At 38.6% G+C, this 12,572-nt stretch overlaps 1 protein-coding gene across 10 annotated transcripts in view; it reads right to left on the bottom strand.

Moving 5' to 3' along the window:
* magi2b (membrane associated guanylate kinase, WW and PDZ domain containing 2b) overlaps nt 1-12,572 on the bottom strand; it is a 123,361-nt gene that overhangs the window by 98,846 nt on the left and 11,943 nt on the right. For all 10 annotated transcript variants that reach the window (XM_053235554.1, XM_053235555.1, XM_034305947.2 and 7 more), the window contains exon 2: nt 214-330. In XM_053235554.1, coding sequence (XP_053091529.1) covers nt 214-330 — 117 coding nt within the window. The remainder of the gene's footprint in view (nt 1-213; nt 331-12,572) is intronic.

Here is a 12,572-nt window from a genome sequence, read left to right as displayed (position 1 = left end):
TAGGTCACAGTCTAAGAATACCATCAAGCAAAAACCCTGTTAGCACAGCAAGAAAAACACACAAATCAAGGGATTTCTTTTGTAAATGATTGCTCCTTTAAGTGCTGCATTTGTATAATTCCCGTTCCAGATAATGTCACTTAAATTTTAGAACTCATAATAATAAAAAACTTTATTCTGGACTCAGGGGTTAAGAAACAGAAGTTTACTCACAGGGCACAGTGCGGAGGTAGAGGTTATCCCGTATAATCTGCTGGAGCTCGTGGTCCACTGATCCTTTCTGGAATCGGAGGTTAAGGTAATGGCGAAGGTCTTTATCTACGACGCCTCCTGCATACAGAAAAATAAAACTCAGTCAGCGGTCCCACCTGAGAACGCAATTCATTGTCTTTGTTCGGCGTTAAAGTCAGCAGGAATCCATTGAGGTTCCTTGAGGATGGAGGCTAGAACCATCACAAACACGCCAATGTTGTGACTGATCAGGGTCTCGACTCCAGGGATAATGAGGGAAAGCAGAGAAGACTTGCAGAAGAAAATCTCGGGGAACTTATTTTTAGGTAAAAATACACAGATGAAAGGTTTAAATATCATTTCAAAAATCGAAATAGGAGTCTTTACTCAATTCCCCTTGCCTGAAGCTAATAACTACTTGTCAGATTGTCAGCACTGAAAACATTGATTCAATACGTCCCCCATGTTTCAACATTTTTATTGAGAAAGAGAAAGGAGAATGTATGATCTATAGAGATCCCTGACCATCGCAGACGCTCTGTCCTTTCTCTTTCTCCATCATAACCTTGAACATTCAGTACAGCCAAATGTAGCTAGCCATTAACGGATGAATTCAACAGCTAAGCTCCCGACAGTGCTCAGCGTGGCAGAGTCTAGTGTTGCCCAGTACGTAATTACACAGCTTCCACACATAACCCAACCCCCCCCAACACACACGCACACACACACACAGGTGAACAAAAAACCAGAGCCGGCATTCTGGACATTCTTGATAGATCAAGCCTCAACCAATCAGCTTTGTCTTAAAAGCACTGCAGTGATGTCTCTGTAAGCACACACGCAAACATATCAGCAATTGGTGGCACATCTGTGGTATTACTAGGGCTATAAATTCTGCTTTAATACTGTGAATTCAGCACTGCTTTGACATTGGGAATGTAACATGTTGATGGGCAAAAAAGCCACAATGGAAAAAAATGCCATCATGCAAACGCAACACGATGAAAAAGACAATAGAAGACAAACTGTGCTGAATGGAATTTCATTTATACATCCATCCACCCTTCACTGATTGTCATACATAATTAGCCAACCCCCCTCCCCCCATTCTTGTCCATCAACCCAGAAACCTCATCGTACCTCATTTGAAATCCAGCGGTCGGTTTCCGCTGCGTCTACAGATGATGCTTTACTCACCGGTTCTCTCGAGCAAAATCCTTCCTCCTTGACAGGTGACTTCAATTTCAAAACAATCCTATCGTTCACATTTCAGTGGAGGCAGACACGATCAAGTCCCCCCTCTGCATGTAATTTAGCCATGAGCGGACAGAGGAAGAGAGAGAGCGGGAGATGGAGAGTCGTCCACAGTCAGGAGACAATAGTGGAGAAAAAGCTCTCCCAGCAAGGAGCCTATCACAACAGTGGCTGGATTCTGATTGGCCTGAGAAATAGTACAGTCCTACAGCTCCCCCTGTCTGCTCCGTCTGCTCTGTCTGTGTCTGTGTGTGATACAAATGCTTTTAGACACTTCAGCAAAAAGGCCAGCTTCTTTGCACCAGATGCTTTCTGTTAGCTGGCATTTGGTGAACTTGCTGGCCTCATGAAGACAGCGACATGGATGAAGACAGGAAGGAGCAGAAACCTTCAGAAACTTCATCAAAGGGCCAGCTCACACTAAAGAAGCAGATCTGAGGAGTTGTTTGGATTAAGGAGTTGTTGTCTATTAATCTTCTTACATAAGCAATGAAATGAACTCAAACAACGTGTCCAGGCTGGATTCCATTTTTATCATCTACCACCACGCACAGTTTACTTCCAACACACCTGGCTCTAACATTCACACTACTGAAAGTTTTAATTAAGTGGATCAGGTGTGCTGGAGCTGAAATTACACTTCTGAAATCTCCCCAGGAGGACAGCTGGACTGCCAGGTTCCAGGCAATCATCATCGTATCGGCAGAGAAACTCCAACGAATCTGAGCTACGTCTAGACTATGTCAGAGCACACATAACTGTCTACTGTGTTTAAAAAAATGTATTATATCAGTGGTTTTTCAGCTGGATCAAACCGAGCACTTGAAAAATACTGTAGCAGAACTGGTGATCGATGAAAAAACAGCAACTCCAGCTTTTTAAACATGAACCATCATGGCTTCTGTAGCAAATCATCTGTTGCTGCCAATCAAAACTGTTTCACATTTATGTAAATTATTGATCTGAAGGCAGATCAGCGACAGTTAATTTATTTTATTTCATATTTTATTAATATCCATGATCTAATCATTAATGGTTAAGCATTAAAAGGTGACCGCTGGTGCACCTATGATTCAGTCATAGTAGTTGCTTATCTGGAGCTTTGTTTGCAAGGAATTTTATGTAGATTTTAGTTGAAAACAGCAGTATTGTACTAACAAGTCCTGGATGGACTAGATTTGCTGGAACAAGTGGAGTGTGGAGCTGTGGATGCAACCAACATGGCAACCAACATGGCAGCTGTAGAGAGTTGGCCTGCTTTCATCTCCATCTGAAAGCTGCATTGCTGGGCAGCAAGCTCAAGTCAAGCAGCATTGAACACAATGCGGCACCATAGTTTAAATCACTTTGATTGATTTTCTGAAAAATTAAGGGGTTAAGAAAAACAGATAATAGATAGTGAAGTACCCGGTGTATAATGCAAAAATATAGTGCGTTTTGAGATACAGCCCAGGTTTTAAGGAGATTTTAATTCATTTGGGCAAACAGGAAAGATTATGTTAAATGTATGATTCTCGATTCTGATTGGTCAGCTGTAATTCAAACCACAGGGTTATATTAATGTATTCATTCTAATATGTTACTATTTCTATAATAACAAATTACACAGCTTTATGCTTTGCAGTTTCTTGGTAACATGCAAAGCCTCATTTTTTGTCTTATTAACTTCAAGAGAGAAAAAAAGAGACACTGGTGCTGCTATAACATAAGTGATAACAGGAACTAACTTGTTTCGCAGACGTTCCACAACATGTAACTATAAACAGATAAAAAGTGTAATGTGTCATTTTGTGTAATAAATAAAAACTGTTAGCACTGACTAACAGTATAACAGTATAAGCAGTATAAAACACATTGGGACATTGCTGTTATAGGAAACCATTTGTTTTCTATTCCATGTGTGTGTGAATAAAGTGGGAAATCATCATGCTAGACGCTTCTGATGATTGTGAGAGACTTAAAGCCTGTTAACACTGTTAGTGCAAATAATTTAAGAGGCTAAGCAAACATTCTGGCTGCTTTCCACATTATAGATGTGTTCTCTTTGAAGAGAACATTGCCTGAAATCCAAGCTGTGCAGACTGCACAGCACCAATACCGTGTAGTAAAGATCGGCCTAGGTGACCTTGGCATATGGAATGAAGTTCTAGGTTTGCTTCCAAACGTGCAGGGAAAAGATGTACAAAACAGGCTTCCTGTTTCCCAAATGCACCGTGGCACAAAGATCACTGTAAGATGACAGAGAGAGTGTTGCTTTGAGCCGCTGAAATTAGCATAACACTACAGAGCTTTCTGGAAAAGCGGGGACAGATTATAAACCTCTGATCGCTCGCACGTGTCTGCTAGATGATGGAGGCTTCACGCTGCTATGCTGGAAATCTCTTTTGCATTGTCAAAACCAAAAGCTTTGATGTAGTCGTATGTGTGTAAATTGGTGCTCGTACATTTCCTGCGCTGTCATGGTATGGAAATAAGAAGTACTAAAAAAGTACTAAAAAGAAAAAAAGGCCTAAGCTGTAAAAAGCTGAGTGTAGCAGATTGAGCAGCAGCTCATCATTTGTCAGAAGCCACTGACAGGGTGAACAACAGAAAGACCCATAACGCAAGCGGTAAAGTGATCATCTGAAATCACTCACTTAAACGCCCTTTCTCTCTCCACACTATCATCTCTCTTTCTTTCTCCTCACCACACTGTTCCTCTGGGCTGTCACATCACAGCTGCCTGCTCTGAGTACTGATGACAGATGCTTGTGGATTAGCAGATCAATAAACAGACATGCACACACACATGAAAGACACTAAAAGGCAGAGAATTTGCTGGATATTATCAGGCGCCCACACACACATACATACACAAACACACACACACACACCTGCCAACCCCGTGGAGGTTGTACATTTTCAATACAGTCCTTTCACAAATTACTTGTCTATGGTAGAAACTGTAGTGTGCGTACATACGGGATTTTACAGTTACCATTGGCTCTTAAAGGGAATAAACTCTGCTGCTTGTCTGTTTCGTTAAGACACTAGAACAATGAACAGAGACAATATGACTCATTTCTAGGCACAACACAATATCAACCTAGTGTACGTTTATTAAATAAGCACTTTCTACATTGCCATAAAGAAAAAGTACTTTGGACGTCACAAATGATAAATAAGGAATAAACACCATGGGGTATGCTGTTATAGGAAAAGAATCAAAGTTCTATTTTTATTTCGTCTGACCGGATTATAGGATTTTTCTAAATGTTTTTATACATTCTTCTCCATGCTTCTTTTTTAGCAGAGGAGATTAGTGTGGCGTACAGCATCAGAGATGAACGTGTAACACTTCACTATTGTTTTCTGTGTAAATCTTGTTCCTGCTGCTTTCAGGTCGTTCTGCAACTCTTTTCACATGACTGCTGGCTGCTTTCTTACCTTCCTTATCATTAGTCTGATTGTGCGTTGTGAAATTGTTAGTTGTGGTTCAGTATAGTCCTTTAATAAATTACTTAAACTGTAGTGTGCATATATACAGAGTTTTACAGTAACCACCAGGTGCTTGGGGGAAAAAGCTGCCATTTGTCTGTTCCTGCTACAAAAGTTTTCTTTCTTCCTGTAATAGGAACATGTTATGTCCAGCAATTAATAAGAACGTGTACATGTAAACTTTTCTAGTGCCTACTTGTTAACTAAAACAGATGAACAGCAGTTTTTTTTTTCCCCCCAAAGAGCTCGGTGGTTACCGAACAACCCAGTATATACGCACACTCCAGTTTCTACCACTTTACAGTGCTGTTTGTCACTGGAGAACAAACAGAGTTTTAATCACTGTGTAATTATTATTATGATTGAAATGATTTGTAATGGTTTGTTTTGACAATGTTTTACGCATATTTAATCTTTTTGTTTTTTTCCCTTTAAACCAAAAAAGTGCCTCTTTTATTAGGAATGGAACTGAAAACTTTGGCTTGAAAATAGTCGAAAATTTCACTTTTTTTGGCTAAAATCTTTCAGTGTCATCCCTAACAAATGTACTTAACTGATGTTCGCTATATACTTGTCAAATGTTAGCTAAGTCAAACATACATTGACAGATTTTATTTCACATTACTGAAATCATTTACCTTGACTGAAGGTGAGGCAGCATCTTTCAAGCGAGAAAATTGAGACGAGGTTACTAATGTGAGATGGGGAAGGGAACAGGGTTTCCAGGGGGTCAGTTAATATTGGAGAGTTCAAAACAACTACACAACTATGCGAACCATTCCAGATTCACATGTTGATTTATTTATCTGCCATTTTAACTGGGGGGAAAGAAGCTTTTTGTGTATTTTTGAGTGATAACTCGTAGCAACATACTCTAATGTGGAGATCCTATACAAAATGCGTCTGCCAACACACACACACACACACACACACACACACATTTTTGTTCCTCTAATGAATTAGATACCTGGCAGACACACAAATATCAGGCCGTACTAATTCAGAAAGGAGATTGAGGCTCCAGGCATGTGCCAATAATTGCTTAAACAATATACGACAATATTCAACAGACATGACCAATTATTGGCACATGCCTCAAGCCTCAATCTCCTTTCTGCATTATTAATATTATTATTAATGAATATCAATCATCACTATCTGCTTGTTAGGCTTGCTTAGATAACTGTCTAGCTGTTAGTTTGTTCTTTGAAAGAGAAGCTAAACTTATTTAAAAGGTAATATTGCAAAATTATTATATTGTGATACTTTGAATGGTATTACCTCCACCCAGAGGCAGAGTGAACTCTCACGTTGTAGATGTGTGCACAGGTGATGTTAAAACAGACTAAGTGCTGCTTGGTCAAGTGCAGAAAAAACAACACAAGCAAGTATTTTAGGTTACGACGCAACACTATAACAGTACTAAGGAACATTATGACTCGTTTCTAGGCATAACACAATATACTTGGTGTTAGTTTATTTAAATAAAAACTTCAGTGTATTAAAAGTTTGCCATAATACTACCCCAAAGTTGATTATATTCCAGTAACAGCACATCCCGAAGTGCTTTATTCCTCTTATACCACAGCCATTTCTTTTATTGTATTTTTATTTGTTTGTTAATGTTGTGGAACACCCACAAGTTAGTTCCTGTTATCATTACATTATAACAGCTATAAACAAAGGTGTTTCCGGTAAAACTGACATCCCTTCTTCCCTTTCATCTTCATCTGGTGAGCTATCATATTTTAAGTCAAATGTTTTATTCCTAAAAATTTATCATTGGCCAAGTCCGCTGATGATGTCACTTACAAAACTGTAGTAACCGTTTTGAAGTAGGAAGTGGAATTTGACATGGCGAACACAGACGAGTGGAGTGATACACACACTGAAACGTCGCAGTGCGGTTATGGTAAATATAAGCACTCTTGGAACACTGCTCAACCAATTAGATTAGAGGACCAGAACTAAATGTTGTATGATATTCTTCTTTGTTAAATAACGAAATATAGGCATCCACCATACAAATCCCTGTTGCTATAGAAACACCATACTAACATACTAAAATAAATGCATTAATATAAACCTATAATCTGCCTTGAAGCAGGAGCTATTGTTAATCACACCTTCTGACCAAGCAGATTCAAGTATTCAATAGCACTGTGGTATAAATTAGGATAAGTGCTAATATTTTTATATTAAATGTCTTAATATTTTATACCTAAAGCACTTTGGGACTCTGGAATCAAATATACATCAAGTTTATTAATATCATTATTACTGATATGAAATGAAATGAAGAGAAACTAAGATTTGACTCAGCTGTCACTCTTACTGTAAAACCATGTCACTGGATCTTCCATGACAGTCTGCAATTTATCTCCATATTGATTTTGGTAAATGGCGGCGATGTTAATAAAACATTCCAGTGTTTTCACTGTGCTTTTCGACAGCATAATCATGGCTGACACTCTTGCCCTTGAGGAAGACAAGCGAACAGGAAAACACATTATTGATCCAGTGAAAGTTTTTCTCTCTGAAAGCTGCCGGACAGTGAAGTGCAGCTGAAACAGGCTTGAGGAAAGGCTTCACATCATGACACGGAAAGAAAAAAAAAAACATCATACCATCTGATCGATACTTCCTTCTCTGCCATCCACTCCTACAACAGGCCAAGCTATGCATCTGATTAAGAGTTTATACACACATCCACACGCATGAATTCACAACACAGAGCCTCCCTCCTTCTCTATCACTCACTTGCTCTGCAACACCTCCACATTCCTGCCCCTGTCCTGAGCCGACCTGCTCTCTTCTACCTGTGGAAGAGCACCTGGGCCCGAGTGCAGAGGCAACATCACCGCAGTACACCACATATCCTCTCTCTGAACTCTACACTCAGATCTGCGATCAAACTAACCACATTATTAATTTAGGTTATAATTCTGCAGAGGATAACTACAGCTGTCAGTCTCATCACTTTTCACCTGAACAACATGAACACAATGGCGGAGCAGCAGGGGAGGAAGTGACCGCTGCCTCTAACTCACTCTGCTGATCCTGAAAGTGTGGAAGTGTGCACATTACTCTGTGTAACCACTCACCACTGATTACAAGCTAAATAAAGAACATTTCAATCAGCATGGCTCATGTCAAACTGCATAGCACTGCACTAAACTCACAATTCAACACTTTTTCTTTTTTTTTTATTTTTATTTATAGCATCAGCGGTGTTCTTTCTTCCTGTCAATCAAGCAGAGACGTGAGCTCAATGCTGTAACTATAGCTTTCTATTTACAAAAAGATAGCAAGCACCCAAATCCCACTGCCTGCTACACTATGAACTATTTTTATCTGCCATAAATTATATTCATGCTAGGATGCATTAGTGTGCTTAACTAGCTAACTGGGCAATCATACATTTGGGTTAAACTGTGTAGCATATTTAGCTTAGTTAAGGTTGAAACCTAGTTCTCTAACTCTAGTCTGAGTGCTTGATGCTAGTGAGTTGCTAGTGTTCACAGGAATAAGCTAGGAACTCTTTTTACTGTTCAGATAAATTATGTTTACATTGATGCACTTAACTAGCTAATCATAAATTTGGGTTAGCTTTCTTTCTTTCTTTTTTTTTTAAAAAACATATTTAGCCTAGTTAATGTTGCTGACTATTTCTCCAACCTCCCTTTTTTTCTAGTTGGCACAATGCTAGCGCTCATAAGAAGTTAGTTTCAGTTAAGAACTCTTCTTACTGTTTTCAGTAAGATTTCCAGTCTGTATAATGTACTTAGTTAGCTAATTACCTCTTCATAAAGTTGGATTAAATTTCATTAGCTACCATGTTTGGGTATAATTAGCTACCTTTGCTAACTATTTATCTAACTACCCTTGCTAGCTTGTTAGCTACCTCTAGATTCCAGACTAGTTTCAAGTAGACAGTGCTCCTAAAACTCAGTTAGATAAATATGAATTACAGTACATTTTCTACAATATTCTAGCCTAATTAATGTTGCTAGCTAGCTATCTAACATTATCGCCCTGCTAGCTTGCAAGATGCCAGTGCTCTTAAAACTTAGCTACAAAGTATGTTTACTGGTCAGATAAATTATATTTACATCATTTTGCATTAATGCACTTAACTTTCTAACTGGCTAATTATAAATTTGGGTTAAACAACATTTTCTACCATATTCCAGGCTAACTAAGGCTGTTAGCTAATTATATAACTCTAGTTTCCTGGCTAGTTTTCAAGATCCAGTGCTCTTAAGACTAACTAGGGACAGTGTTTATTGATCATAATATATGTCTATATTAGTCTGTATTAATGCACTTAACTAGCTAACAGGCTAATTATAAATCTGAGTTAAATTACTTTAGCTGCCATGTTTGGGTACCATTAGCCACCAGTGCTAGCTAGCTAGCTATCTAAATCTATTTGGCTGATTAGTATGCAAGATGTCAGCACTCCTAAATTTGGGTTAAACTACACTTGTATTCTAGCCTAGTTAATCTTGCTAGCTAGCTAGCTAGCTAGCTATTTTTCCTGGCTAGTTTGCAGGATGCCAAAACTCTTCAGACTTAGCCCAGGAACAGTTTTTACTGGTCAGATAAATTATATTTACACCAGTCTATATTAATGTACAGCTAATGGGCCAATTATAAATTTGAGTTAAATTACATTAGTTGTCATGTTTGGCCTAGCTAACATGACTAGCTACTCAATATATCATTAACTTGTTTTGCTGTCAGGCCAACATTATTATTAACATTACTTAGCATTAACGTTACGTTACTTAGTCTGGCATTAACGTTACGTTACATAACGTTAGACTAGCATTAACGTTATTTATCTTGAGACTTGTTGAGAGAATGGGAACAGGTGACCATCACGTAGCGCCCCCTGGGTAATGTAGTTTATGTAGGGTAATTATGAATCGCCCAGAACCTGATATGGAGAGGGCAGAAAAGAGTACTCGCAGCTTGTGAGAAGTACTGGTATGCAAGAAAAAGTCACGGTACGCCACAGCTACTCTTGTAGGAGTGCTGGTACTGCATACCTGTGAATGCCAGCCCACTTTGAGCACTGCTTAATACCTAATACACTGGAAAATCAGTGTTTTGGGTTGGTGTATCCGTGTACTGCACTATAATGCAATATCCATGGCCAAGCTACCATATCTGATGCATTATATAGAGGATAAAACATGATGGGCGTGATGTTATAAGAAAATAATCAACAGTGGGGTGGTGTGAAGCAACTCAACTCAAAACGGAGATACCAAAGTTGACTATTTTCCTATAACAGCACATCCTGAAGTGTGCTGTTTCTCTTATACCACAGCATTTTCCCTGATTACATGGTTTTATTTATTAAAGAACATCAGTTTTATGCTTTTTATCCACTTATAGTTACATGTAATGTAAACTTCCTTGAATTAAGTTAGTTCCTGTTATCACTTACATTATAACAGCTATAAACAGTCACCAGACTCTCTTTTTTTTATCTCTCTTGAAATTAATACGGCAAAAAAATGCAGCTTGTCAGGTTACTCAGAAACCACAAAGCACAACGCCTTCTGTTCTGAACACTTTCCCATGAAGGAAAACAACTTTACGTCTGACTGCTACAAAACGCTGACACTGGAGACTCCTTCCATAAACTCCTTCACGGAAAACTTCAGCATATCAACAATTCACACATTTTTATCTGTTTTGTGAGTATCCACCATACAAGTCCCTGAGTTAGCTGTTTTATTAGAATGAGTGCATTAATATACAGCTGTGATTTGAATTACAGCTGGTACTACTGTCAGAGCTGCTGATATAGAAATTTAATCAGAATCAACAATTCTACAGCAATGTGAGACATTTAACGCACAGGAGAAGTGTTAATAAGCAGTAATCCGCTTTAGTATGAAACAGTGTTCAATAAAGCTGGCATTCACTTTTGTGAAGAATCTACTCTCTCCATCACTGCTGTACCCTCATCCCATCATTCCTACAGTATTTCATCACAATAACATGTATATCAGCTGTGCAGGGGAAAAAAAGTCTGGCAATCATTTCTTTGCAGCTTTGAAGACTCAAACATGTTCATTTTTGTTACTTTTTCACAATTTTTTTAAAGCAGCAGTAAGATATGTGAAATGTGCTCAGATTAAGACTTCATTCATGTCCTCTCCAGCACAGGACTGTTTTAGGAGCCCCTGATAACGGTGAAGTGTGCTCCCTCAGATGACGTCTGAAAGCTATCATTCTGAACGTGTTCAACAGGGCTTCGACGGGAGGCAATAAAACAGCCACATTTCTTGAAAATAAATGGCTGCGGAGACTCGTGTTCTTCCAATTGAACCAAACACACTAATGTATTCAGCCTGGTGCCTATTAAGAAGATGGAGATCATTTAATCTGTATACATCAGACCGAGGCTTTTGTTTGTTAAAGCAGAGAACGAAGTGAGACTTCATAACTGAAATGACGCTGCTCTAATGATCATGTTAGATGACTTATTCTATCAGCGTAATACAAAAATCTCTTTTCAGAGCTCTGTCCACATCTAAAACAGTTCCCTGAATAAAGTCATAAAGAAAGCTGGCGGGTCGAATATGAAGAAAGTCATAAATCTTTTGAGAAAAAAAAGTCATACTGTATAATCAACAATAGTAACTGAGATGACCACAGTGTTCTTCTAAATCCACACAATTTCTCATCGTAATACTTGTCCTAATGTCCTAATGCTTAGTTTATTTTGGCGCTGACATGGCAGAAGACTTATTTCCTTATTTGTGAAACCTACACTAAAGTAAAATGTCAAGTAATGAATAGCTGCTGTTTCCTATTTGCATCTTAAAATATGACCACTTTATTCACAAAATCTCGACTATTTTTTTTACATTGACCTCAAAATGCCATTGCACATACTGCTCACTGTACTTACATAATAATAAACAAACTAATAGATATTTTGCTTGTGGAATATACAACAAATTTTTGCAAAACATCCCATACAAATAGGCTAAAATTTCAACCCATCAAACCTCTGACTGGGTAATGACCAACACTCATCTGTGGTATGTCCATATTTCTGAAAAATGTCAAATACAGACAGTTTCACCACGGAGCATCTTGTGTTTCAGAAAGCTTGTGTCTTTCAGATCGCCAGTGTTTGATAACAGCAGATCAGATGACCGGCCCTGACCACACAGATTAAACAGGCCGATGCTGATGTCATGTCAAACGTGTCCCTTCCTCATGGTAGATCATTTGGAAGGCAGTCCCACCCAGCTCATGCTGCAATCTCCTACCATCTGCTGGAAGAAGGTCACAGTTATTTGTCAAAGAAAACATCTTGAATGTAGGGTGCTCACAGCGTGAGAAGCCTCCTCTACGGCCAAAACAACTGACCTGATTTCATACCAGTGACATAATTTCCTCCCTCTTTGTGTAGCAGTCAGAGCCTCTTATGAAATCCTCTTGACACCTCATTTGATGAAATAATCATCAAAAGAAATGTAACCAGAATAGATTGTAACAAGTGGCATGCATTACCACTAAACAATTCACTGATTAAACCTGTCATCTCTTCATCCTCATGTCAGTAGGATATTGTTTTA

This window comes from Pangasianodon hypophthalmus, chromosome 7, assembly GCF_027358585.1.
Source record: "Pangasianodon hypophthalmus isolate fPanHyp1 chromosome 7, fPanHyp1.pri, whole genome shotgun sequence".
Lineage (NCBI taxonomy): Eukaryota > Metazoa > Chordata > Actinopteri > Siluriformes > Pangasiidae > Pangasianodon > Pangasianodon hypophthalmus.
This window is presented reverse-complemented; position numbering and strand designations above follow the sequence as displayed.